The 24,001-nt window shown below is 42.1% G+C and overlaps 1 protein-coding gene across 1 annotated transcript in view; it reads right to left on the reverse strand.

Annotated features, from left to right (window-relative positions):
* COG7 (component of oligomeric golgi complex 7) overlaps positions 1-23,667 on the reverse strand; it is a 90,471-nt gene extending 66,804 nt beyond the window's left edge. The window contains exons 1-4 of the mRNA XM_070779797.1: positions 23,294-23,667; positions 17,303-17,451; positions 16,892-17,008; positions 14,058-14,226 (exon numbers count right to left, since the gene is read on the reverse strand). Of these exons, the coding sequence (XP_070635898.1) occupies positions 14,058-14,226; positions 16,892-17,008; positions 17,303-17,451; positions 23,294-23,462 (604 nt within the window). The 5' untranslated portion in view covers positions 23,463-23,667. The remainder of the gene's footprint in view (positions 1-14,057; positions 14,227-16,891; positions 17,009-17,302; positions 17,452-23,293) is intronic.
* Positions 23,668-24,001: the final 334 nt, after the last annotated feature.

A 24,001-nucleotide genomic window follows, 5' to 3' on the forward strand; every position in this document is an offset into this window, starting at 1 on the left:
TATGCATATTTTGACAGCCACTATGGAGAACAGTGTGGAGATTCCTTAAAAAACTGGAAATAGAACTGCCATACAACCCAGCAATCCCATTGCTGGACACACACATGGAAGAAACCAGAAATGAAAGAGACACGTGCACCACAGTGTTCATCGCAGCACTGTATAAAATAGCTAGGACATGGAAGCAACCTAGATGTCCATTGGCAGATGAACAGATAAGAAAGCAGTGGTATATATACACAATGGAATATTACTCAGCTACTAAAAAGAATGCATTTGAATCAGTTCTAATGAGGTAGATGAAACCAGAGCCTATTATACAGAGTGAAGTAAGTCAAAGAAAAACACCAATACAGTATATTAACACATTTATATGGAATTTAGAAAGATGGTAATGAATGATCGTATATGTGAGACAGCAAAAGAGACCCAGAGATAAAGAACAGACTTTTGGACTCTGTGGGAGAAGGTGAGGGTGGGATGATTGGAGAGAATAGCATTGAAAAATGTATATTACCATATGTTAAATAGATCACCAGTCCAGGTTCAATGCATGAGACAGGGCGCTCAGGGCTGGTGCACTGGGATGAGCCTGAGGGATGGGATGGGGAGGGACGTGGGAGGGGGTCAGGATGGGGACACATGTACACCCAGGGAGGATTCATGCCAATGTATGGCAAAAACCACTACAATACTGTAAAGTAATTAGCCTCCAATTAAAATAAATTAATTAATTAAAAAAAAAAGAACTATGGTCTTCCTCTGGGGAACCAAATCCCTGCCTCCCATTCTCCTAAGATCTACATGTTTCCAGTGGAACAACTCCACGTGCAGCTCTGGGATGACACCCAGGCCTGGCCAACCAGGGCCTTGAGTCCACATAATCAAAGTAACTGACTCAGAGGTGCCAAAGCTGCATGTGAAACAAGATCAAGATTAACCCTGACACCCCTTCTTGAACTGCCCAAAAGGAGGCTTAGAACTGCAATGGCCACTACACAAAGAATGTGCCTGCAAGTAAAGCCAACACATAGGAAGACATAGATAGCCAAGAAACGGCAAGAGAGAGACTCTGGGTTCTAAAGACATAGTCTGTGATCCTGAATCAAGCCAGGCCTGCAGCAAGTTTATCCCTGAACTTCTCAGTTCCATAAACCAATACAATCTCTTTTTCCTTTAAGCCACTTTGAAATAGGTTTTCATCACTTGATATCAAGAGAATCTCAAACTGATACAGGTATCATGTGAATAAGATATTCATGCAGTCCCCAAGTCTCTACCTCACATACCCAGAGTGTAATAATATATGGTCAATGGGTTACCAATTTCATATCAATAATTGACTTTTAATTATAAACAAACAGTATAAAAACCTTATGGTACCAATAGGAAGCAACCTGGGCATTGATATTAAAAAATAAAAGAGTCCCCCAAAATTCATTTATTGTTGCTCCTGCAAATGATTTTGCATGTTATTTAGACAAAAGAAAGTACTCTGCACATAGGCTATATGTCATAATTACATGTTAAATAAAATAAATATACAGAAAAAATGCTCTTAAATCTCTTCCTAAAACAGTTACCCCACTATATCAGTCTGCAGAACTTACCCCACCCCACCCCCTTTTCTGCCTAGGTGTAGACAGCAAGCACCACCCTTCTAGGCATGTGCTGAGAGCTGTCCTTCACTTCTCCCACTCTCTGATGCTAATTTTTCCTGGAGAAAGAGGATACCTGGTTGAATGTACAGGCAAATATAAAGAGCAGCAAGGATAATATCTAAGGCCTTCGAAACGTAGAGTAGGTAGTAACACTGAAACAAAGTCACTGTGGATAAGCTAGTTTACTTTTCATTCACAGAACTTCCAAAGCTTCTCCATTTATGCAAGCTCACTTATAACCTCAGGGCAACCGTATGAGGTAAGAAGACACTGAAATAAATAAGTTCGTCGAGATCATACAACTAGAAGGGCCCAGATATGTCTTGGCCAGGTTCCTGTGACATCATCTAACTCCTGTGACTTGCCCAGAATGACAACTGACAGAAACAAGACTTTAAATCTGAGCACCAGTAAAGAATCCTGGGATCTGCATGTCCAGAGCAGAGACAGCATGCCAAAAGGAGAGTTTCTGGAGAACAGGGGGTACTTGGAACAAAGCGTTATCCCCAAGAACCCACTTGGAAAAAACCAGGGAGTATGGAGAGCTGGAAGAATGAGAAGGGGATAAAAAGGTGATCAGAAACTTCAGGATAAACATGAAGCTGAACAGGAAAGAGAATGAAATCACAGTACCTGGGCTTGACTCAGCAAAAATTAATAATTTATAAAGTTGTGATAATATAAAAACTATTTACTGATTCAATTAAAATAAGGAGACAGGAGGATAATGGGGAAGAGAAAGAGGAGTGGTGTGAAAGTTAAATCCTTAGCTGGAACAACAGAAGTCAACAGACAATGCCTAAAATTGAAACATGAAGAAATAAACTAAGACATTTATCATGCAGAAAGATAAAGTAAAACAGCACAGAAAAACAGCTCTAAAAGTGGTGGCCTTCCTGGATAAGGACCAGGTAGAGAAAGAGGATGTTACTTTTCCCTTTTAGACCTTGTAGTACTACTTAACTTTTCAGCACTGTAGATGATGGAAAAACATTTAACTAAATTCAAGAAAGTAGAAGTGAAAGTGTTAGTCACTCAGTTGTCTCTAACGCTTTGCAACCCTATGGAGCCTGCCAGGCTCCTCTGTCCGTGGAATTCTCCAGGCAAGAATACTAGAGTGGGTTGCCATTCCCTTCTCCAGGGGATCATCCTGACCCAGGGGTCGAAGCCAGGTTTCTGGCATTGCAGGCACATTCTTTACTGTCCGAGCCACCAGGGAAGCCCAAATTCAAGGAAAAAACCCAACTAACTCATGTGTGGGTCTGGGCTTCCAAACTGTATTGACAGTTTAGTTAAATCTGCTGAGCTGCACGGCTTTTTGGAAATGATGCAGCTCTCATTCTAAGAGAGTGTTCAGGAGTTCTTTACTGGCCTCTTAGGAATTATTTATTTCCTTTAAGTTGCTATAAGGGCTACAAGTCTTGAATGAGAGGTTCCAGAGAAAGAGGAAGCAATATTCCCTGGAGGCCTCCTCTGATCAGGAGCTGCACACCTGTATTGTTTAATCCTCCCAAGAACATAGTGCGTATTCTACGCTCATTTCACTGAGCAGGAAGTGGAGGTTTCTGCTAATATGCAGCAGCCCAAAGATTTGAAACTAGGTCTGCCCATCTCCAAAGTCTATAGTCCTTCCATTCTTGCCACATTCCTCAGCAGACTAATAAATTGTCAGCAGCAATGAAATCATTCCCTCAATAGAAACTCCTTAATTTGTTCAAGGCAAACTATGCTGTCCCCACCTTCCTTTCCAGCCTCACCTTTGACCATTTCCCAATGTTCATTCCACTAAAATGGGTTTAATTGTTATTCCCAAAACAGACCCTGAATTTTCTTCTTTCTATACCATCCAAATATACATTATTCTTTCTGCCCTAAATGCTTTTCCTCACCTATCAAATCCCTATATCCCTGAGAAAATGCTCATGCTATATTGCTAAAGGGAGCAAAAAAAATACAGAATTGCCTATACTCAATGTATGTACTTTCCTTAAAAGATATATACAGACAAAGAAAAAAAACTGGAAAAAATACTAACGGTCAAAAATTTTTAAAGTAATAATAATAAAGGGAATTCCCTGGTGGTCCAGTGGTTAAGACTCTGTGCTTCCACTGCAGGAGGCGAGAGTTTGATCCCTGGTCAGGGAACTAAGATCCCACATGCCACAGGGCACAGCCAAAAAATAAATTAATTAAAAAAAACTTTTTTAATTAAAAAAAAAAAATACTAGCAGTCATCTCTGTGTGGTGAGTTTACTGGTATATCATTTTCTTTTTTATACTTTTCTCTGTTTTTTTCAAAGTTTAATAACTTGCATATGTATTATTTTATAATCAGAAGCAATTCAAATTATTTTTAATTCATCTCTTTCAAGGTTCTGCGCATATACTAGCTCTTTCATAAAAGCTTCCTTGATTTTCCTTCATCCTGGGGAGGCCTAAGGCAGTTTTCACATTCCATTCCATAATAAAATTATCTGTGTACTTGTTTTCTTCCAGCCTCACCCTCAACCAAGGTATAAAGTCCTTGAAGGACAGCAATCTTTTCATTTTTGTATTCCCTGCCATTCCTCACGTAATTAATATTTTAAACACTATTTACAAGTTAGTAATCCCTTTGAAAATTCCTACTCTGATTATATCAGATGGGAAATAAGCAAACAAACTAAACTTCTATAAATTCATATATTTAATGGTTTGAGGAATAAGAAAATTATCTGGTAAACACCAGCATTCAACAGATAGCAATGGACTCTATGGGTCTAATATCAAGTACTTTCTTATATTTTTGCCTAAGGGCAGAGGAAGTGCTAAACACAGCACTTGGTTCCAGGTCTACTGATGAAAAAACAGAGATACAGTTTCAGCAGCCTCCCATGCACGCAGCATCTCTGGCTCCTATCTGCCCCCTTCTGGTCAAAACACAGATGCCACAGCCTTAGAATAAAATTTAAAAAAAAGAATGGGGAAAAAAACCGTGAGCTCGATGCATGATGCTGGATGCTTGGGGCTGGTGCACTGGGACGGCCCAGAGGGATGGTATGGGGAGGGAGGAGGGAGGAGGGTTCGGGATGGGGAACACATGTATACCTGTGGCGGATTCATTTTGATATTTGGCAAAACTAATACAATTATGTAAAGTTTAAAAATAAAATAAAATTGGAGAAAAAAAAAAAAAAAAAAAAAAAAAACCGTGAGCTAACAGGTGCAAAACCTCTTTATACCTGTTCTGTTTTGCTCCATCTCTGGTACGTCCAATAAGCTGCTGAGAAGGAAAAGCTGTAACAGTAACCACCGTGGATATAACTCAGCTAAACTCCAGAGACCAGCCAGCAGTTCTCATTGTAATGGGCAGGACTCCATGAGTTTAAAAATGACTACGTGCTTTTTAAATGCTTATTATTTTCATAAGATCACTTAGATAAGTGAATATTCCTGCCATATGTAAAATTAGGCTCCAAAAAGCTGCTTCAATTTATGAACTGAATCCACTAGTTTATAAAATGAATGAGGCATGTATACTTGAAGATTGTGGGTATTGTGTCAGGAATGTACTAATTTATCAGATTTCCCTTTAAAAACTGTTAGATAAAGAAGCACCTTAGCCTTCTTGGAAAGATAAATGATTAAAGAGAATATTACTTTTGTGGCAGGAAAAAACCTTTCCCGATGCTCACCAAAATTAACCACCAAAGAAAAACACAGTTTCATCCATCTGTGTTGATGCCAGGAAAACATTCATACTACACACTTCAGAGAATACCCATCAGATATGCAATCATTTTGGCCAACGAGTGGGTATGCTGGAAGAAACTGGACATTAGCATGGAGCACCAGGGGCCAAGGAGGCCTGGGCAAGCAGGGGAGGGTCTGCTTCCACCCCAGCTCGGCAGTGGGACAGCCGCAGGACCCATTTCCCCCTTCTGAATCAGCATCCTGCCTACAAAGAGCAGAATCTAGAATCAAGCCTGATTCAAATTTGTGAATGAAAGCTGTCAAATACAGCTTACTCCAAAACGAAAGCCTACGATCCTGACCCACAGGGCATTCTTCAAACCTGATTCCAGCACCAAGTAGCCAATTCACACAGAAGGAAAGGGAAAAAACTTAAAATTCATGGACCCCCAGTCCCCACTCCTACTTCTCTAATCTCCTATCAAATGGATGCATACCCCAACCACACAAGTGAGCTCCATGGTCTACAGCTGCAACAAATTCACTAGAAAACATGAGTAGTAAAACTGCAGTGGCCATAGGACTGGAAAAGGTCAGTTTTCATTCCAATTCCAAAGAAAGGCAACGCCAAAGAATGCTCAAACTACAGCACAATTGCACTCATCTCACACGCTAGTAAAGTAATGCTTAAAATTCTCCAAGCCAGGCTTCAGCAATATGTGAACCGTGAACTTCCTGATGTTCAAGCTGGTTTTAGAAAAGGCAGAGGAACCAGAGATCAAATTGCAAACATCCGCTGGATCATGGAAAAAGCAAGAGAGTTCCAGAAAAACATCTATTTCTGCTTTATTGACTACGCCAAAGCCTTTGACTGTGTGGATCACAACAAATTGTGGAAAATTCTGAAAGAGATGGGAATACCAGACCACCTGACCTGCCTCTTGAGAAATTTGTATGCAAGTCAGGAAGCAACAGTTAGAACTGGACAGGGAACAACAGACTGGTTCCAAATAGGAAAAGGAGTACATCAAGGCTGTATATTGTCACCCTGTTTATTTAACTTATATGCAGAGTACATCATGAGAAATGCTGGGCTGGAAGAAGCACAAGCTGGAATCAAGATTGCCGGGAGAAACATCAATAACCTCAGATATGCAGATGACACCACCCTTATGGCAGAAAGTGAAGAGGAACTCAAAAGCCTCTTGATGAAGGTGAAAGTGGAGAGTGAAAAAGTTGGCTTAAAGCTCAACATTCAGAACACGAAGATCATGGCATCCGGTCCCATCACTTCATGGGAAATAGATGGGGAAACAGTGCAAACAGTGTTAGACTTTATTTTTCTGGGCTCCAAAATCACTGCAGATGGTGACTGCAGCCATGAAATTAAAAGACGCTTACTCCTTGGAAGGAAAGTCATGATCAACCTAGACAGCATATTCAAAAGCAGAGACATTACTTTGCCAACAAAGGTTCGTCTAGTCAAGGCTATGGTTTTTCCAGTGGTCATGTATAGATGTGAGAGTTGGACTGTGAAGAAGGCCAAGCGCCGAAGAATTGATGCTTTTGAACTGTGGTGTTGGAGAAGACTCTTGAGAGTCCCTTGGACTGCAAGGAGATCCAACCAGTCCGTTCTAAAGGAGATCAGCCCTGGGATTTCTTTGGAAGGAATGATGCTAAAGCTGAAACTCCAGTACTTTGGCCACCTCATGCGAAGAGTGGACTCATTGGAAAAGACTCTGACGCTGGGAGGGATTGGGGGCAGGAGGAGAAGGGAATGACAGAGGATGAGATGGCTGGATGGCATCACCGACTCAATGGACATGAGTCTGAGTGAACTCCAGTAGTTGGTGATGGACAGGGAGGCATGGCGTGCTGCGATTCATGGGGTCGCAAAGAGTCGGACATGACTGAGCGACTGATCTGATCTGATCTGAAAACTGCCAGACGGTGATTTTCCAAAGGTCCAGCTCTAGTCCTGGAATCATGCTAGTGAAGAGAAAATGCAAAATAAAGAATTGACAAATGGGGAAGACATGGAATTAAGAGGCTGGAGAAAAGTCCTGAATCCATTCTCTTTGGGCAACTGAAGAGCACATCAGAGAATGTAACCTTTAAATCAAGGCCAAGAGGAAAGCTTTCAATTAAGTCCAGGTAAACAAGGAGGCTTGATCCTTGGAAGAAAAGCTATGACAAACCTAGACAGTGTATTAAAAAGCAGAGACATCACTTTGCCAACAAAGGTCCACCTAGTCAAACCTATGGTTTTTCCAGTAATCATGGACAGATGTGAGAGTTGGACCATAAAGAAGGCTGAATGCCAAAGAATTGATGCTTTTGAACTGTGGTGCCCTAAAATACTCTTGAGAGTCACTTGGACTTTGAGATCAAACTACTCAATCCCAAAGGAAATTAACCCTGAATATTCATTGGAAGGACTGATACTGAAGCTGAAGCTCCAATACTTTGGCCACGTGATGCAAACAGCTGACTCACTGGAAAAGACCCTGATGCTGGGAAAGACTGAGGGCAGGAGGAGAAGGGTGTGACAGAGGATGAGATGGTTGGATGGCATCACTGACTCAATGCACATGAGTTTAAACAAACTCTGGGAGACAGTGAAGGACAGGGAAGCCTGTACTGTAGTCCATAGGGTTGCAAAGAGTTGGACACAACTAAGCGACCAAACAACAGCAAAACAAGGAGGGGTCTCCATGGAAATCCCATGCTCATTATTTTTCAGTAAACAGTGGACCCAGAAAAAAAGCACCCACATACAAATATGAATAAATAGAAATAAATGCAAACAAAAAATTCTACCATGTGACCTTTGCAAAAGTACCACAGGGGGTAAAAAAAAGAAAAGGAACAGAGCTTGCAGAAGGTGCATTCAGAAAGCACATCAAGACAACCAGAGAGACAATAATAAAGAAGCAGGGACTTAAATAAACATCACAGGCCAATTAGCCCTAAGAAACAATACAGAACACTCCATCCAACAATGGCAGAATACTCATTCTGAAGTACTCATAAAACACTCTCCGGGATAGACCATATCACAGGCCACGAAACAAGTCTTAATAAATTTCTAAAGACTACAGTCATATAAATCATATAGTATCTTTTCCGATCACAATGGAATAAAACTGGAAATCAACTAAAAGAAGAAAACTGAAAAATTCACAAATAATGTGGACTCCAAAACAACAAATGAGTCAAAATGATACCACAAGAGAAATTTAAAAATGACAAATGAAAACAAAAACCTAGCAGACCAAAACTTACAAGATGCCACAAAAGCAATCCTAAGAGCTAATTTGTAGCTGTACATGCTTACTTTAAAAAAGAAGAGAAAAAAAAAATAAAAAAATAAAAAAGAAGAGAGATCTCAAATCAACAACCTAAACTCTACGTCTTACAACACTAGGGGGCGGGGGAAGCTAAACCCAAAGTTAGTAAAAGGGAAGAAATAACAGAGAGCAAAAATAAGTAAAACAGAGAATATCAGAAACAAAACATTAAAATCAACAAAATGAAGGGTTGAAAAAGTCTTTGAAAAAGTGAACAAAATTGACATACCTTTACTTAGGTTCACTAAGGTAAAGGAAGAGGACTCAAATCAAATCAGAAATGAAAGAGAGGACAACACTACCAATTTTACTAAAGGTAACAGAATTATAAGAAAGTACTATGGATAATTATATGCTAACAAATTGGATAAACTAGGTAAAATGAACAAGTTGTTAGAAATACTCAGTGTACCAAGACTAAATCATGAAGAAACAGAAACTCTGCATAGACATAAAACTAGTTACTGAATCTGTAATCAAAAACTTCTCAGCAAAGTAAAGTATATCAGATGGCTTCATTGATTAATTAAGAATTAATACTTGGACTTCCCTGATGGCCCAGTGATTAAGAATTCACTTGCGAATGCAGGAGAGACAAGTTCAATCTCCGGTCCAGGAAGATTCCTCATGCCTCAGGGCAACTAAACCCAGGGCCACACTACTGAAGCCCACATGATCTGGAGCCCATGCTCTGCAACGAGAGAAGCCACCTCAATGAGAAAGCCCACGCCACCACTAGAGAAAGCCCACGTGCAGCAACAAAGACCCAGCACAAAAAGAAAAAAAAATTTTTTTTAATTAATACTAATACTTCTCAAACTCTCCCCCAAACTGAAGAGCACTGAAGACTTCCTAGCCTATTCTATGAGGTCAGCATTACCTTAATACCAAAGCCAGACAAAGACATTGCAAGAAAAGAAACCTACAAATCAATATCCCTGATAAATATAGACGCAAAAATCATCAACAAAATACCAGCAAGCCGAATTCAACAGCATATTAAAAGGATCATATCCCTTGACCAAGTGGGATTTACTCCGGGATGCAAAGAAGGCTCAACACATGAAAATCAATAAATGTAATACACCACACTAACAAAGGGGAAATGTTCACATGATCATCTCAACTGATGCAAAACAGCCATGTGATAAAATTTAAGACTTTTTCAGAATTAAAAACACTCGAAAAACTAGGAATAGAAGCAAACAACCTCAACATAATAAAGGTCATATATGAAAAGCCCCCAACTAACATAATACTTGATATGAAAGACCATTTCAAACTTTTCCTCTGAGATCAGGAATGAGACAAGGATGCCCACTTTTGCAACTTCAATTCAGTACTAGAAGTTACAGTCAGAACAATTATGTAAGACGAAGATATAAAAAGCATTCAAAAGGAAAGGAAGAAGTAAAAATATCTTTGTTTGCAGATAATATGATCTCATATACAGAAAGTGCTAAAGATTCCACACACACACACACAAACTTAGAACTTCTAAGTTAATGCAACAGGATACAAAATCAACACACCAAAACTCACCTGCATTTCTATACAGTAACAAAGAACAATCCTGTATACTGAAAGTCAAAAAACACCACTGAAAGAAATTTTAAAAGATATAAATAAATGAAAAGGTGTACTGCGCTCATGAATTAGAAGATTTCCAGCAGGAGAAGGTGAGGGTGAGATGCATGGAGAAAGCAGCATTAACACATATCCACTATCATGTGTGAAATAGATGGTTAGTGGGAAGTTGCTAAATAGCACAGGAAGCCCAGCCTAGTGCTCTGTGATAACCTAGAGAGCAGGATGGGGGGAGAGGAGGTAGGGAGATATATATATATATATAAAATTATGACTGATTCGTGGTGTTGTACAGCAGAAACCAACACAAAATTGTAAAGCAATTTTCCACCAATTAAAAAATAAATAAAATTTTTTAAAATTTAGATTTATTTATTTTAATTAGAGGCTAAAAAATAAAATTTTTTAAAAAGATGATAATACTACCCAAACCACCTACAGATTCAAAGTTATCCCTTCCAAAATGGTGTTCAAAGGTGTTCTCTGGAAAAACAGAAAAATCCACCCTAAAATTCATATGGAATTTCAAGGGACCTCCAAAAAGCCAAAACAATCTTGAAAAACAAGGATAACATTGGTGGGTTCACAATTCATGATTTCAAAAGTTAACACAAAGCTATAATAATCAAAGCAATGTGGTACTGGCATAAGGACAAAGATATGCCTCTGTATATACAGAGAATAGAGAGCCCAGAAATAAACCTTCACACACATGGTCAAAAGATTTTCAACAAAGAAGTCATGATCATTCACTGGGGGAAAGGAGAGTCCTTTTACACTCAGAAACAACGATGCTCAGAAAACAGGATGTCCACATGCAAAAGAAAGAAATTGGACGCTTACCTTGTACCATATATAAAAATTAACTTATAATGTATCAAAGACCTAAATGTAAGAGCTAAAACTATAAAACTCTTAGAAAAAAAAAAAAAAATATATATATATATATATATAGGGGGAAAGCCTCATGACCTTGGATTTAAATTTGAAATTTTTAAAAAAATATTTTTTTTAAAAGAGAGCACATTTTGAACTTCCCTGGTGGTCCAGTAGTTAAGAATTATCCTGTCAATGCAGGGGACACTTGTTCAATCCCTGTTCCAGGAAGATTCCACATGCCACTGGGCAACTAAGTCCATAGGCCACAATTACTGAGCCTTAGTGCCTAGAGCCTGCGTTTGCAACAAGAGAAGCCACTGCAACGAGAAGCCTGCACAGTGCAGTGAAGTGTAGACCCCACTCACCACAACTAGAGAAAGCCCACATGCAGCAGTGATGACCCAGTGCAGCCAAAAATAAATAAATAAGTCTTAAATATATATATATATATATATATATATATATATATATATATATATATATCTCTCTCTCAGAACTTTTTATGGTTTCATTTCATCATTGAAAATGTACCATCATATACATAAAACTTCCCTGGTGGCTCAGATGGTAAAGAGTCTACCTGCACTGCAGGAGACCAAGGTTTGATCCCTGGGTGGGGAAGATGCCCTGGAGAAGGAAATGGCAACCCACTCCAGTATTCTTGCCTGGAAAATCCCATGGATGGAGGAGCCTGGCAAGCTACAGTCCATGGGGTCGCAAAGAGTTGGACACAACTGAGAGACTTCACATACATGAAACTGGTGCTACATCTCAGGAGTCAAAAGAAGAAAGCATTTTCAGAGCAGGAGGGAGTAAAAAACATCATTAAGTGTTGTTGACAAGGAGAAACAGAGAAGTATAAAATGGTAATAGGCTTTCAGGTTTGGTGATGACATGGTTGTTGGTGACCTTCAACAGAACAGGTTTAGGAGACCATGAACCCCAGAGCAGAAGGGCGTGCGTGATGTGTGACCAAGAGTGCACGAAGCAGGGCAGTGCATACAGACTACATTCTGCCAATATATCAATACACAGATGCTCAGGTAAGAACAGTGGAACCCTGTGGTTCAAGACTGAGAAAGGAGTATGACAGGGCTGTGTGCTGTCACCCTGTTTATTTAACCTATATGCTGAGCACATCATGAGAAATGCCCAGCTGGATGAGTTACAAAGCTGGAATCAGGATAGGCAGGAGAAATATCAACAACTTCAGACAGGCAGATGATACTACTATAATAGCAGAAAGCAAAGAGGAAACTAAAGAACCTCTTGATGAGGGTATAGAAAGAGAGTGAAAGAGCCGGCTTAAGACTAAATAGTGAAAAAACTAAGATCATGGCATCCAACCCCATTACTACATGGTAAATAGAAGGGGAAAAGGTGGAAGTAGTGACAGATTTCCTCTTCTTGGGCTCTAAAATCACTGCAAACAGTGACTTTAGCCATAAAATCAGAAGACAAATGCTTCTTGGCAGGAAAGCTATGACAAACCTAGAGAGTGTGTTGAAAAGCAGAGACATTACTCGCCAACAAAGGTCATATAGTCAAAGCTATGGTCTTCCCAGTGATCATGTACAGCTGTAAGAGCTGGGCTGCAAAGAAGGCAGAACACCAAAGAACTGATGCCTTCGAACTGGTGGTGCTGGAGGAGAATCCTGCAAGTCCCCTGGACAGCAAGGAGGTCAAACCAGTCAATCTTAAGGGAGATCAACCCTGAACATTCACTGGAAGGACCGATGCTGAAGGTGAAACTCCAGTATTTTGGTCATCCGATGTGAACAGACGACTCATGGGAAAAGTCCCTGAAGCTGAGAAAGATCAAGGGCAGGACAGGGCATCAGAGGATGAGATGGCAGGACGGAATCACCGATGCAATGAACATGAACTTGGGCAAGCTCTAGGAGATGGTGAGGGACAGGGAGGTCTGGCATACTGTGGTCCATGGGGTCGCAAAGAGTCGAACACAACTGGGAGACTGAACAACAACAACGACGACAAGGTAAGAAAGCAGCTTTACTGCTGCTGCTGCTTCCTGTTTAACCAATAGTTTTGTGGATGAAATGGAGAGGGAGAGCTAGGTAAAGAGAGAGCTATGTGTTGAAAAAAATCACTGGAAAATAACAGCATTATAATGGTCTTGATCAGGCTCAAAACTCAAGATCTGTACATTTTTCTAAATGGCTTAAGATTTGTACATTTTTCTAAATGGTTTCCCCGGTGGCTCAGGTGGTAAGGAATCCACCTGCAATGTAAGAGACCCAGGTTCAATCCCTGGGTCAGGAAGATCCCCTGGAGAAGGGAATGGCTACTCACTCCAGTATTCTTGCCTGGAGAACTCCGTGGACAGAGGAGCCTGGTGGGGTACAGACCATGGGGTCACAAAGAGCCAGACATGACTGAGCAACTAACACTAAATGTAAATTTTACCTCAAAAAAAGAAAGGATCCTAAACTAACACTGAACTCCTAGCGTTTAGGAGTGAAGTGTACTGATGTCTGCAACTTACTTTGACTTGCATGATAAAAATAAGATGGATGGATAGAGAGGTGAACAGATATGTGATAAAGCAAAGTGGTAAATGCTAATACTAGGGTCTAGATGATATGTTCCCTGGTGGGTTACTACAAGCTGTCTGTATTTTGAAAAAGTTCATATAGAATGTTGAAGAAAAGGCAACCACCATAAAGCTACAGACTGACTTCCAGTCTACGTAACTTAATCAAAATTAAGACATTCTCAAGACTGAAGACGTGGAAAGCCTTATCTGTTTAAAGAGGTGTACAATGGATTCATTTTGATATTTGGCAAAACTAATACAATTATGTAAAGTTTAAAAATAAAATAAAATTTAAAAAAAAATAAAAAAATAAAGAGGCGTACAGAGAGACAGGAAGCAGCCAGCACTCACCTATAGACTGAGATGTGAATGCTGCTACGATCTGGGGGCTGGCCAAGGCCTCCAGCCGGTTCTTCAACGCCTCCAAGTGTACACATTTTTCTGAGTAGTCTGGTGTATCAACGAGCATCATTAGGCTGTTCTGCATACCTGTGAGCTTGGCTGAAATCACAGCTATGTCCTATAAGAAGACCAGAAGAGAGGATATTTATGTTAAGACACTCCAATGAAGAGAACATGGCTCATCAACACTTCATGTTCAGTATTACTAGTCTTCAAACAAAAGCAAATTAAAACAAAGAAGTGCCATTTCCTCCTAACAAACTGGAAAAACTTCTGAAAAATTACAACAGCTATCTTTGGGAAGGGTGCAAAGAAAAAGTTTTTCTAAATTTATATTTTTTCTGGGGGGAAAATTAGCAATATGTATCAAAAGCCTTACAAATATTTACATCCTTAGAACTTGGCATTTTCTGTCCTAGAAATCTAAGGAAAAAATCAGAGGGACAAAGAAATATTAATGTATTAAAATTGATTAATGTGATTTTAGTGTTGTTATAACAAAGACCCGGAAGGAACCTAAATCTTCCATGATAACAAATAAAATATAGATTATGACACTCATAATCTATGTGAAATATTGAATAGTCATTAAAATGTGAAATACATGTGAAATATTGTACAGTCATTAAAAATCATGTTTGAGGGCTTCCCTGCTGGCTCAGTGGTAAAAATGCAGGAGACAAGAGTTTGATTCCTGGTCTGGGAAGATCCCTTCGTTGCCATGGAGCAACTAAGCCCAGACACCACAACTACTGAGCCAGCGCTCTAGAGCCCAGGAGACACAACTACTGAAGCAAGGATACCCTAGAGCCCGTGCTCTGCAACAAGAGAAGCCACTGCAGTGAGAAGCCCGTGCACCACAACTAGAGAGGAGCCCCTGCTCATCACAACTAGGGAAAAGCCCAAGCAGCAACAAAGACCCAGCACGGCCAAAAGTACGCAAATACATTTAAATAGTTTTTAAAATCATGTTTTGAAAAGTATTAATTACACAGAAAAATATCTACAACTTATCATTAGGTGAAATAAACAACAAAAAGGCCATACAAACACTAGAATATACAGAAACATGTATATATTGGGTTGGCCAGAAAGTTCACTTGGGTTATTCCATAATATCTTAGGGGAAACCCAAATGAATTTTCTGGACAACCCAACGTATACCTACAATATATGCATCATAAAAGATAGTACAAAAGTATAGATTTTTACAAACATCTAGAAAAATACCTAACAGACATTAAAAAAAAAAAATACTAAGGGCACAGGATCATTGTTTTATTCCTTGCATTTTTCTCAATTTTCCAAATCTTATAAGACACACATAAGTTATGTTTATAAATAGAAAACTAAACTCTATTTAAAAAAAGAATGAAGAGAGTAAGGAAATGTATTTCATTGCAGTGTTCGACAGGTGCCCATGATGCCTCAGACACCGTCTTAAAGATGGTTGAGACAAAAAGACAAGGAAGGTCACAGTGCAGGCCCTGAATGCGCAATGAATGACTTGGGGGAGAAAGATTATGAGACACTTTAGGAGGATGGCTCATGGGCTTCCCTGGTGGTCCTGTGGTTAAGACTCCACACTCTCAATGCAGGGGGTGCGGGTCTGACCTTGGTCAGGGAACTAAGACCCCACATCACGTGTGGGGTGTCCACTAGATAAAATAAAGAGAGGTTGGCTCAAGGGTCACAGGAGCACACGGGAGGGGACCATGAGTTCCACTCACTGGAGAGGCCAGGAGCCAGCAAGGAGAGATGTAAAAGGAGGTGACACTTAACTGCCTTGAGGGACAAGCGGAGGCTACGGTCCTATAAAGAAAAGTAGAGAGGGGACAGCTCAGGCGGGGAACAGGGAACAGGCATGACAAGGAACGGGGTGTTCACAGTCTGGAGCAGGCAGAGGCTGAAATCACACAGAGGGAGTGGCCAGAGGAACAGCTGTAAACACAGGCACCCAGAGCCCTGTGGGGAAGGACAGGTTGTGGCCTGTAGGGGGCGTAGAATTTATCAGACGGAAAATGCGAAGTTGGTAGAGGTTAAGATGGGGTGGGTTGGGGGTGTGAGGGACAGGGAAATGCCACATGCCAATCTGTGCTTTAGAAGATGCCCTGGACACGTGGGGTGGGGGGCAGATAACCTGGGATCGGGGAGGGCCTTGATGGCAAGGAGGCGAGTGGACGGTTGCTGAAACGGTCTAGGCGCAAAATGACGACAAAACCACACCAGGGGGCGCCAGAGGGACAGAAAGAACAGACGACAGAAGAGAAAGAGAGGAGGGTCAGGGAGAAGGGGGCAGAGAAGGGCCGCTAGGTTTCCAGGTAGGTAAACCTGGACAGAAAAGGAAGCGTTAACCCAAGAGAGGGGCAGTGGAGCAAGTGGAGAGTGGCTTTGGCCAGAAACAGTAAATTCTGTTTTTTAAGAGCCTGGGAGAGTTCAGCTAGATGCTTTGGGTCTTATGGGCAGTGAGTTCTGAATATCAAGAGGGTTGGGAAGAGAAAAAAACAAGATGTAACTGTTAGCTTTGTTGCTGCTGTTCAATTGCTAAATCCTGTCCGACTCTTTGCAACTTCGTGGACCGTAGCCCACCAGGCTCCTCTGTCCATGGAATTCTCCAGGCAAGAATACTGGAGTGAGTAGCCATTCCCTTCTCCAGGGGATCTTCCCAACCCAGGGACCGAACCCAAGTCTCCTGCTTGGCAGGCGTATTCTTTACCATCTGAGCCACCAGGGAAGCCTAACAACAACAAAACAATACAGCATCTGCTAAACAAGAAACCTACTTGAGTCTTAAAAGTCTCCTCGATATCAGCACTCAATGTGCTCCATTTGTCAGCTTCTTGAAGAGATTCTGCGGCAAGCTGCATTCTGGACTTGACCTGGTCGATTTCTACCAACACCTAGAAGAGAGATGAGGGTCTCAGACACTAAGGAAGCTGCAGTTCCATTTTCTCCGCCTTCCACAAGTAACTCGAAACCTAAGTATCATGATACGGTCCTGCCTTAGGGAACTCGGTACCCCGCACAACACTGATCGCATGGTTAAACGTTCAGTGATGCTGAAGAGATGAATAAGCTAAAAGTGCTAAACAAAACAGTAGTCTGAGTGTTTGGCAGAATTCTGAGGGGTGGCCTCCTGCTGGGAAGGTAAACATCTTCCAAAAACAAGAGTCAACAATTAGGAACCAAAATACCTGCATCGACTGAGATGTGTCCTGTTCAAACTTTTTAATGTCCTCCTTGACAAGAATCATTTGTTCTTTCAGAAAAGACGCCTCCTGTTTAAGGGCTTCGACATCACGGAGCACTTTGGGCATGTTCTGGAGGGCCTGGTGACTTGTTTCTGCAGTGAGAACCCAAGAACCAAAGGTGAACACCAGACCACTCACCAGTGAACAATATGAATAAATCAGACAACAGGAAGCAAATCTTCCCTAAGGCTCTATGAGCCACGCGGTTTTCTGAGCCTGTGTTGGGGGCGGGGTGCGCACGGGGGGGAGCTGGTCTCTGCTGGGACCCTGTCTTCCCCAGGATGATGGTAAAAACCCTAATAAACCATCAACCTGACCCACCACCACTGAGTTAAAGTGCAACTTTTTTTTTTTTTTTTTGGTTGTGCCATGCTGCTTACAAGATCTTAGTTCCCCGATGAACCCAGGCCCCCCCCCAGTAGTGAAAGCAGAGAGTCCTAACCACTGGACAGGCAGGGAATTCACGTGAAACGCTCTTTTCCAGGAAGGAGAAGGGAGGAATCTGACACTGGTGAATGCCAGCTCTGCACCCCAAGCTTTCCATACATCATTTAACATACACAGCAGTCATTAGCAGCTGCCTCTTACAGATGAGAAAACTAATGCTCAGAGAGGTTAAGTAACTTGCCCAAGATTTCACAGAGCTGAGCCAAGGAGTGTCTGGACCCAATGTCTGCTTCCATGATTTTTTCAAAATGCAGTCCACAGACTATTGGTAACAGTCGGAATGCAGTTAAAATGCAGGTCCCTGGGTCACCTGCCAGAGATTCTTATTTAGGAATCCTGGTAGGAGATTAAGGAACCTGTATTTTTTTTTTTTTTTTAACAGACATCCCAAGTGTAGAATAAAATCTGAAAATCCTCACAGATCAGGAGGTGTTATCTGGAAAAGGCATAATCCTTTAGTCCTTTAAAGAGGAATTCACCGGGGAATCAACCAAAGAAGTTCAGAGCCTTCTGCTCCTGGTACCGGTACATTGAATGGAACTTTAACATAGAAAACACACTTTAAGAACCTGTTCACCCCGCTCTGCCATAAAACAACATTCTGTCTCCAGCACTGACCTTAAGTAAAGTTTTATGACTAACAAAACATAGGCAGAACACACAAAGATTTCTTCAAAGCACAGAGGCTTCCTGATTTTTAACAGGCTGTTATGGCCCTGGCCTGGCCCCTTGCCTGCTAAACCTCAGAGTCACTCTTCAGGTCTGGTTGGTTCCCTGTGAACTTCTTCCCCCTCCACCTCTCCACAGCACCCTCAAATTTAGTTCTTTCTAGAATCTATTTTAAAACTGTCACCTCCTGTGGATGCCTCTGGAAGGGTAAGGGCCAAATCTCCATCAGAGGTGGGACTAGGAGACCGCCTAAGGTAATGGTAACCTTCTACGTCTTGATGGGGGGTGAGCTGCATTAGCTGTACACACCTGTCAAAACCCATCAAACGGATCAGATAAGGTCCCTCCAAGGCAATGGCAACCCACTCCAATACTCTTGCCTGGAAAATCCCATGGATGGAGGAGCCTGGTAGGCTGCAGTCCATGGGGTCGCTAAGAGTCTGGCACAACTGAGCGACTTCACTTTCACTTTTCACTTTCATGCATTGGAGAGGGAAATGGCAACCCACTCCAATAATCTTGCCTGGAGAATCCCAGGGACAGAGGAGCCTGGTGGGCTGCCATCTGTGGGGTCACACAGAGTCGGACACAACTGAAGTGACTTAGCAGCATTCCACCTTACATAAATATTATCTAGCGAAAAAAAAAGAGCTATAAACAAGAACTGAACTCTATAATGTTTAGGGTTCTAAATGAAATGTTTAAAGTGCGAAGCGTACTGATATCTGCAATTTATTTTTAAATACATCAAAAAATAAGATGGATGGATGGATAGAGGGATGGACAGATTTGCAATAAAGCAAGACTAGCCACTGCTCACTGCAGAATCTAGGCAATGGCTGTTTGGAATTTCACTACAAATTCCCGCAGCATTGTGGCACATTTGGCACCTCCATTCACGGTTGCTCAGAACAAGGATCTGCCATCATTCTTGATTTTTTTCCCCTTATCCCTCATTCCAATCCATCAGCAAGTTTTCTCTTCTTCTGAAAATACCTTAAAGCTACCCATCTCTCCCCATCTCTACTGCCAGAAACCCAAGTGAAGCCACGGTCACCTCTCTTCTGGACTAGAGCAATGGTCTCCTAAATGCCGACTTAAATCATCTCATTGTCCTGCTTAAAAATCCTCCAGTACCTTCCCACTACACACATTTTAAATCAAATCCAGACTCTTTAATGTGACAGTAAATGCATGATCTGGCCCCTGCCAACGTTTCCAACCTAAGAATGGATCTTGTTTAACACTGCATCTCTGGACCCTGAAGAATAGCTTGTGCTCAAAAAATATTTGCTGACTGAATAATGAATCAATCCTCCCTGTTAGGGATCCTCAACAACTCCAGTTTCAACCTCTGCAATAACTTCTTCTCACCACAGACTTGGGACCTTGTCTCATTGTCCCTAAAAATAAAGCTTTAAACCTTCTATGGCTTCTCACTACCTACAGAAGTGGTCCCCAACATTTTTGGCACCAGGGACCATAATTTCCAAGGACCTGGGAAGCTGGAAAGGGGCGGGGCAGGGGATGGTTTGGGGATGATTCTGGGATGATTCAAGAGCGTTGAATTTATTGAGTTCCTTGAGCAGGAAGTGGAGCTTCCTGTAAAAGTGAGCAACGGGAGGTGGCTGTAAATTACAGATGAAACTTCCCTCTCTTGCCCACCGCTCACCTCCTGTGGCCTGGTTCCTAATAGTTCCCAGGGGTTGAGAACCCCTGGCCTATAGGATGAAAACCAAACAATCAGGATAGCCAGAAAGGCCTTCCACAGTCTGATCCTAATCTACTTTTCTACCTTATTTCCAGCGGAAATTCCCCCTCATGGAAGTGTAATCCTCCAATAATAATAATAATAATAAGGACTAATATTCATTGATGCTACTGATGAAGCTCTATTTGAACTTCTCACTTTTCTCTGGACTGGGTAGGTCTCTTTATACCCTCCTGCCTCTACAAGTGTTCCCTCTCCCTTTAATACCAAAGAGGTAGTAAAGTATAATGGATAAGAGCCTGGGATCTGGAACCAGTCACTTGGGTTCAAATCCAGTCTCCCCATTCATTAGCAATACGATGCTGGGCAAGTTACTACCTTCAGCTGCAGTTTCTACAACTATAAAGTGGGAATAATAACTGTGCCTACCTCTAAGGATTACTGCCATGTTTAAATAAGATAATCATGCTGGGGGAGGGGGCGGCACTATTAACATTTTCTCCAGGACACTTCTTCATTGCACAGGGCTGTCCCAAGAACTGTAGGACATTAAGTCTGGGAGCTTCTATGATATGCCTCTCTCCTCCCCAACAAGCTGAAGCTTTTTAAAAACAGCTTTACTGATGAATAACTTACTGGCATATAATTCATTCACTTCAAATATAAAACTCAATGATTTTTAGCAAATTTAACAAGGTGTGTTATCTCCACAAGAACATTGACATCAGCCAAAAAACTCCTTCCTGCCACTTTGCACTTAATCTCTGCTTCCACCCCAAGCCCTGGGAAACCACTAATTAGCTTTCTGTCTCTACAAATTTACCTTTTCTGGACATTTCAGACACATGAAATCATGCACTATGTACTCTTCTGCATCTTGCTTCTTTCACCAAGGATAAAGCTTGTTCCCTTATGTTGCTGAGTGCTATTACATATTTTGTTTATCCACTCACCAGTTGATGGACATTTATGCTGTGTCTATGATAGCGTAAGGCTATCCAAGGAAATACCCTGGTGGTTCAGTTGCTAAGACTCTGTGCTCCCAATGCAGAGGGCCCAGGTTCAATCCCTGGTCGGGTAACTAGATCCTGCATGCTGCAACAAACAGTTTGAATGCCACAGCTAAAGATCCCACAGGCCCTAATGAAGACTGAAGACCCCTCATGCCACAACTAAACACCGGTGCAGCCAAATAAAGTAATTAAAATAATTTGTTTTAAAAAGACCACGGATTACTAAGTATTAAGCAGCTCTTTTTACAGAAGTACATACAAAGCCCTTAAAACAGTGCCTGACATATACTAAGGACTCAGATATTTGCCATCATATCATTATTATTAAAATCCTCCCCGAACTTCCCTGTAGCTCATACAGTAAAGAATCTGCTTGCAATGCAGACCTGGCTTTGATCCCTGGGTCAGGAAGATCCTCTGGAGAAGGGAATGGCAACCCACTCCAGTATTCTTCCCTGGAGAATCCCATGGACAGAGGAGCCTGGTGGGTGATAACAGTCCATGGGCTCGCAAAGAGTCAGACACAACTGAGAGACTAAGCACAATGTCTTCCTCATCTTTGCCCTGTGAAGCCTTCCTTCAAGGCCTAACACAGGGAGCCCTTTATGAACCTCCCAGGCAAGAGACAATTGCTGCCTTCATCTAGCTCTCAGCTTCCAGTTCTGTTCTCAGTAAATCTACCCTTCATTGTAATTAAATTGTTCACATGTCTTCCCCACAAGGCAGCAAACTCCAGAAAGATAAACTTTTCACCCCCAGTGCTCATTTCTTGACAGGTACACAGTAGATACATGAAATTATTATTAACTCTGGTGTGTATTTTTTTTATATAATTCACTATTCTGGTTAGTTAATTTGATACTTTAAAGTCTCCCATTAGGACTTCCCTGGTGGTCCAGTGGTTAAGAATCCACCTGCCAATGCACAGGACACTGGTTCAATCCCTGGTCCAGGAAAATCCCCACATGCTGCAGAGCAACTAAGCTCATATGTCACAACTACTGAGCCCATGAATCCTAGATCCTGAGCTCTAAAGCAAGAGAAACACCACAATGAGACCACGAACAGCAACTAGAGAGTAGCCCTCCACTCTCTACAACTAGAGAAAGTCCGAGTGCAGCAACAAAGACCCAGCACAGCCAAAAATGGAAGAAAAAAAAAAAGTCTCCAATCAGGACAGCCCATCTTCCTCACTGACACAGAGATCCACTATAAGAGGGGTGTGGGGGAAGGATGGAGTGGGAGTCTGAACTTAGCAGACGCAGACTATTATGTATAGAATGGATAAACAAATTCCTACTTGGTGTACAGCACAGGAAATGATCTATATTCAATATGCTGTGACAAACCATAATGGAAAAGAATGTGATAAAGAATGCATATATGTAAGTATATACAGTCAGTCAGTCAGTTCAGTCGCTCAGTCGTGTCCAGCTCTTTGCAACCCCATGGAAGCAGCACGCCAGGCCTCCCTGTCCATCACCAACTCCTGGAGTTTACTCTAACTCATGTCTATTGAGTCAGTGATACCATCCAACCATCTCATCCTCTGTCGCCCCCTTCTCCTCTCGCCTTCAATCTTTCCCAGCATCAGGGTCTTTTCAAACGAATCAGCTCTTCGCATCAGGTGGCCAAAGGATTGGAGTTTCAGCTTACTGAATACATATATATATAACATATATAACTGAATCACTTTACTGTACAGTAGACATTAACACAACATTGCAAATCAACTACAGGTAACAAGATCATTTTTCTAATCCATTAAAACAATGTCTTCCCTATACATCTTCTATATGCTTCTTGCCAAATCTAAGAATCAGTTGACCAGTTATTTCATCTTCTTAAAATTCACTCCAGTAAGTTTTAAAAGGTAACTTGACAGCATTGCCGAAAGTGGAAAGCAAGATCCCAAATCTGCAAATGTTGCAGAGAGACGAACAGCGGGGCTGAGACCTGGATGTCCCCACGAGGACTGTGCGGGAACCAGACCCGGGCTCGCTCGCTCTCCATGCGAGGCGCTGACATTTACTGCCCACTACGTGCACCCCGGCGGACCCCGGACCCGTCAGGGAGCTCTGCCAGGCCGCTCACCCTCCACGGCGTGGTTCACCTCTTGGATGAACAGCTGCAGCTTCATCACCAGGGTGGCTGCGTGGCTGTCCGCCTTCCCGGCCGCCGCCTCCTTGGGGCCAGCCCTGAAGGCCGCGTTGATCCACTCCTTCACGTCGAAGTCTTCCGCCAGGAACTTGGAGAAGTCCATGGCTGCACCGTCGCAGCTCGGTGTCCAAGCCTGAAGACTTGGCTCCGGGCGGCCACTCGGCTGCAGAAGCAGGCAGCCCTGCGAAGAGCACCCGCGGCAGCCTGGGAAGCAGCGGGCGGGGACCGACCGCGCCGGAGACAGACCCCTCCACAGGCTCTGGATCAGCGCGCTGATGTGTACGCCCGAGATTGACCCTCGCCGCGCGCCGTACTTCTTCCGGAAGTAGGTAGCCGTTACTGTAGTGATTGCAGGCGTTCCGGGAAATGCGACGGGCTGCGAGCGTCCAACCGGAGGAGCGTCCCTCCTCCTCTGCTAATTTAAATGCCGGCTGGGCGCTTAAATACGTGCTTTACCCTTAAGCCCTTACTTTTATTAGCACACTTAGTCCTCACAATCCTTCCAGTGCTATTGTTCTCCCCCAAATTAAAGTGGAAGAACTGAGGCAGTTAAGCAAGTTGTTCAGTATCACGTAGCTAGAATGTAGCGCAGTGGGATTTGAACTCCGGCAAGCCTACTACTGAAACCTGAATTCTTTGCCG

The sequence above is a fragment of the Bos indicus genome, chromosome 25 (genome assembly GCF_029378745.1).
Source record: "Bos indicus isolate NIAB-ARS_2022 breed Sahiwal x Tharparkar chromosome 25, NIAB-ARS_B.indTharparkar_mat_pri_1.0, whole genome shotgun sequence".
NCBI lineage: Eukaryota > Metazoa > Chordata > Mammalia > Artiodactyla > Bovidae > Bos > Bos indicus.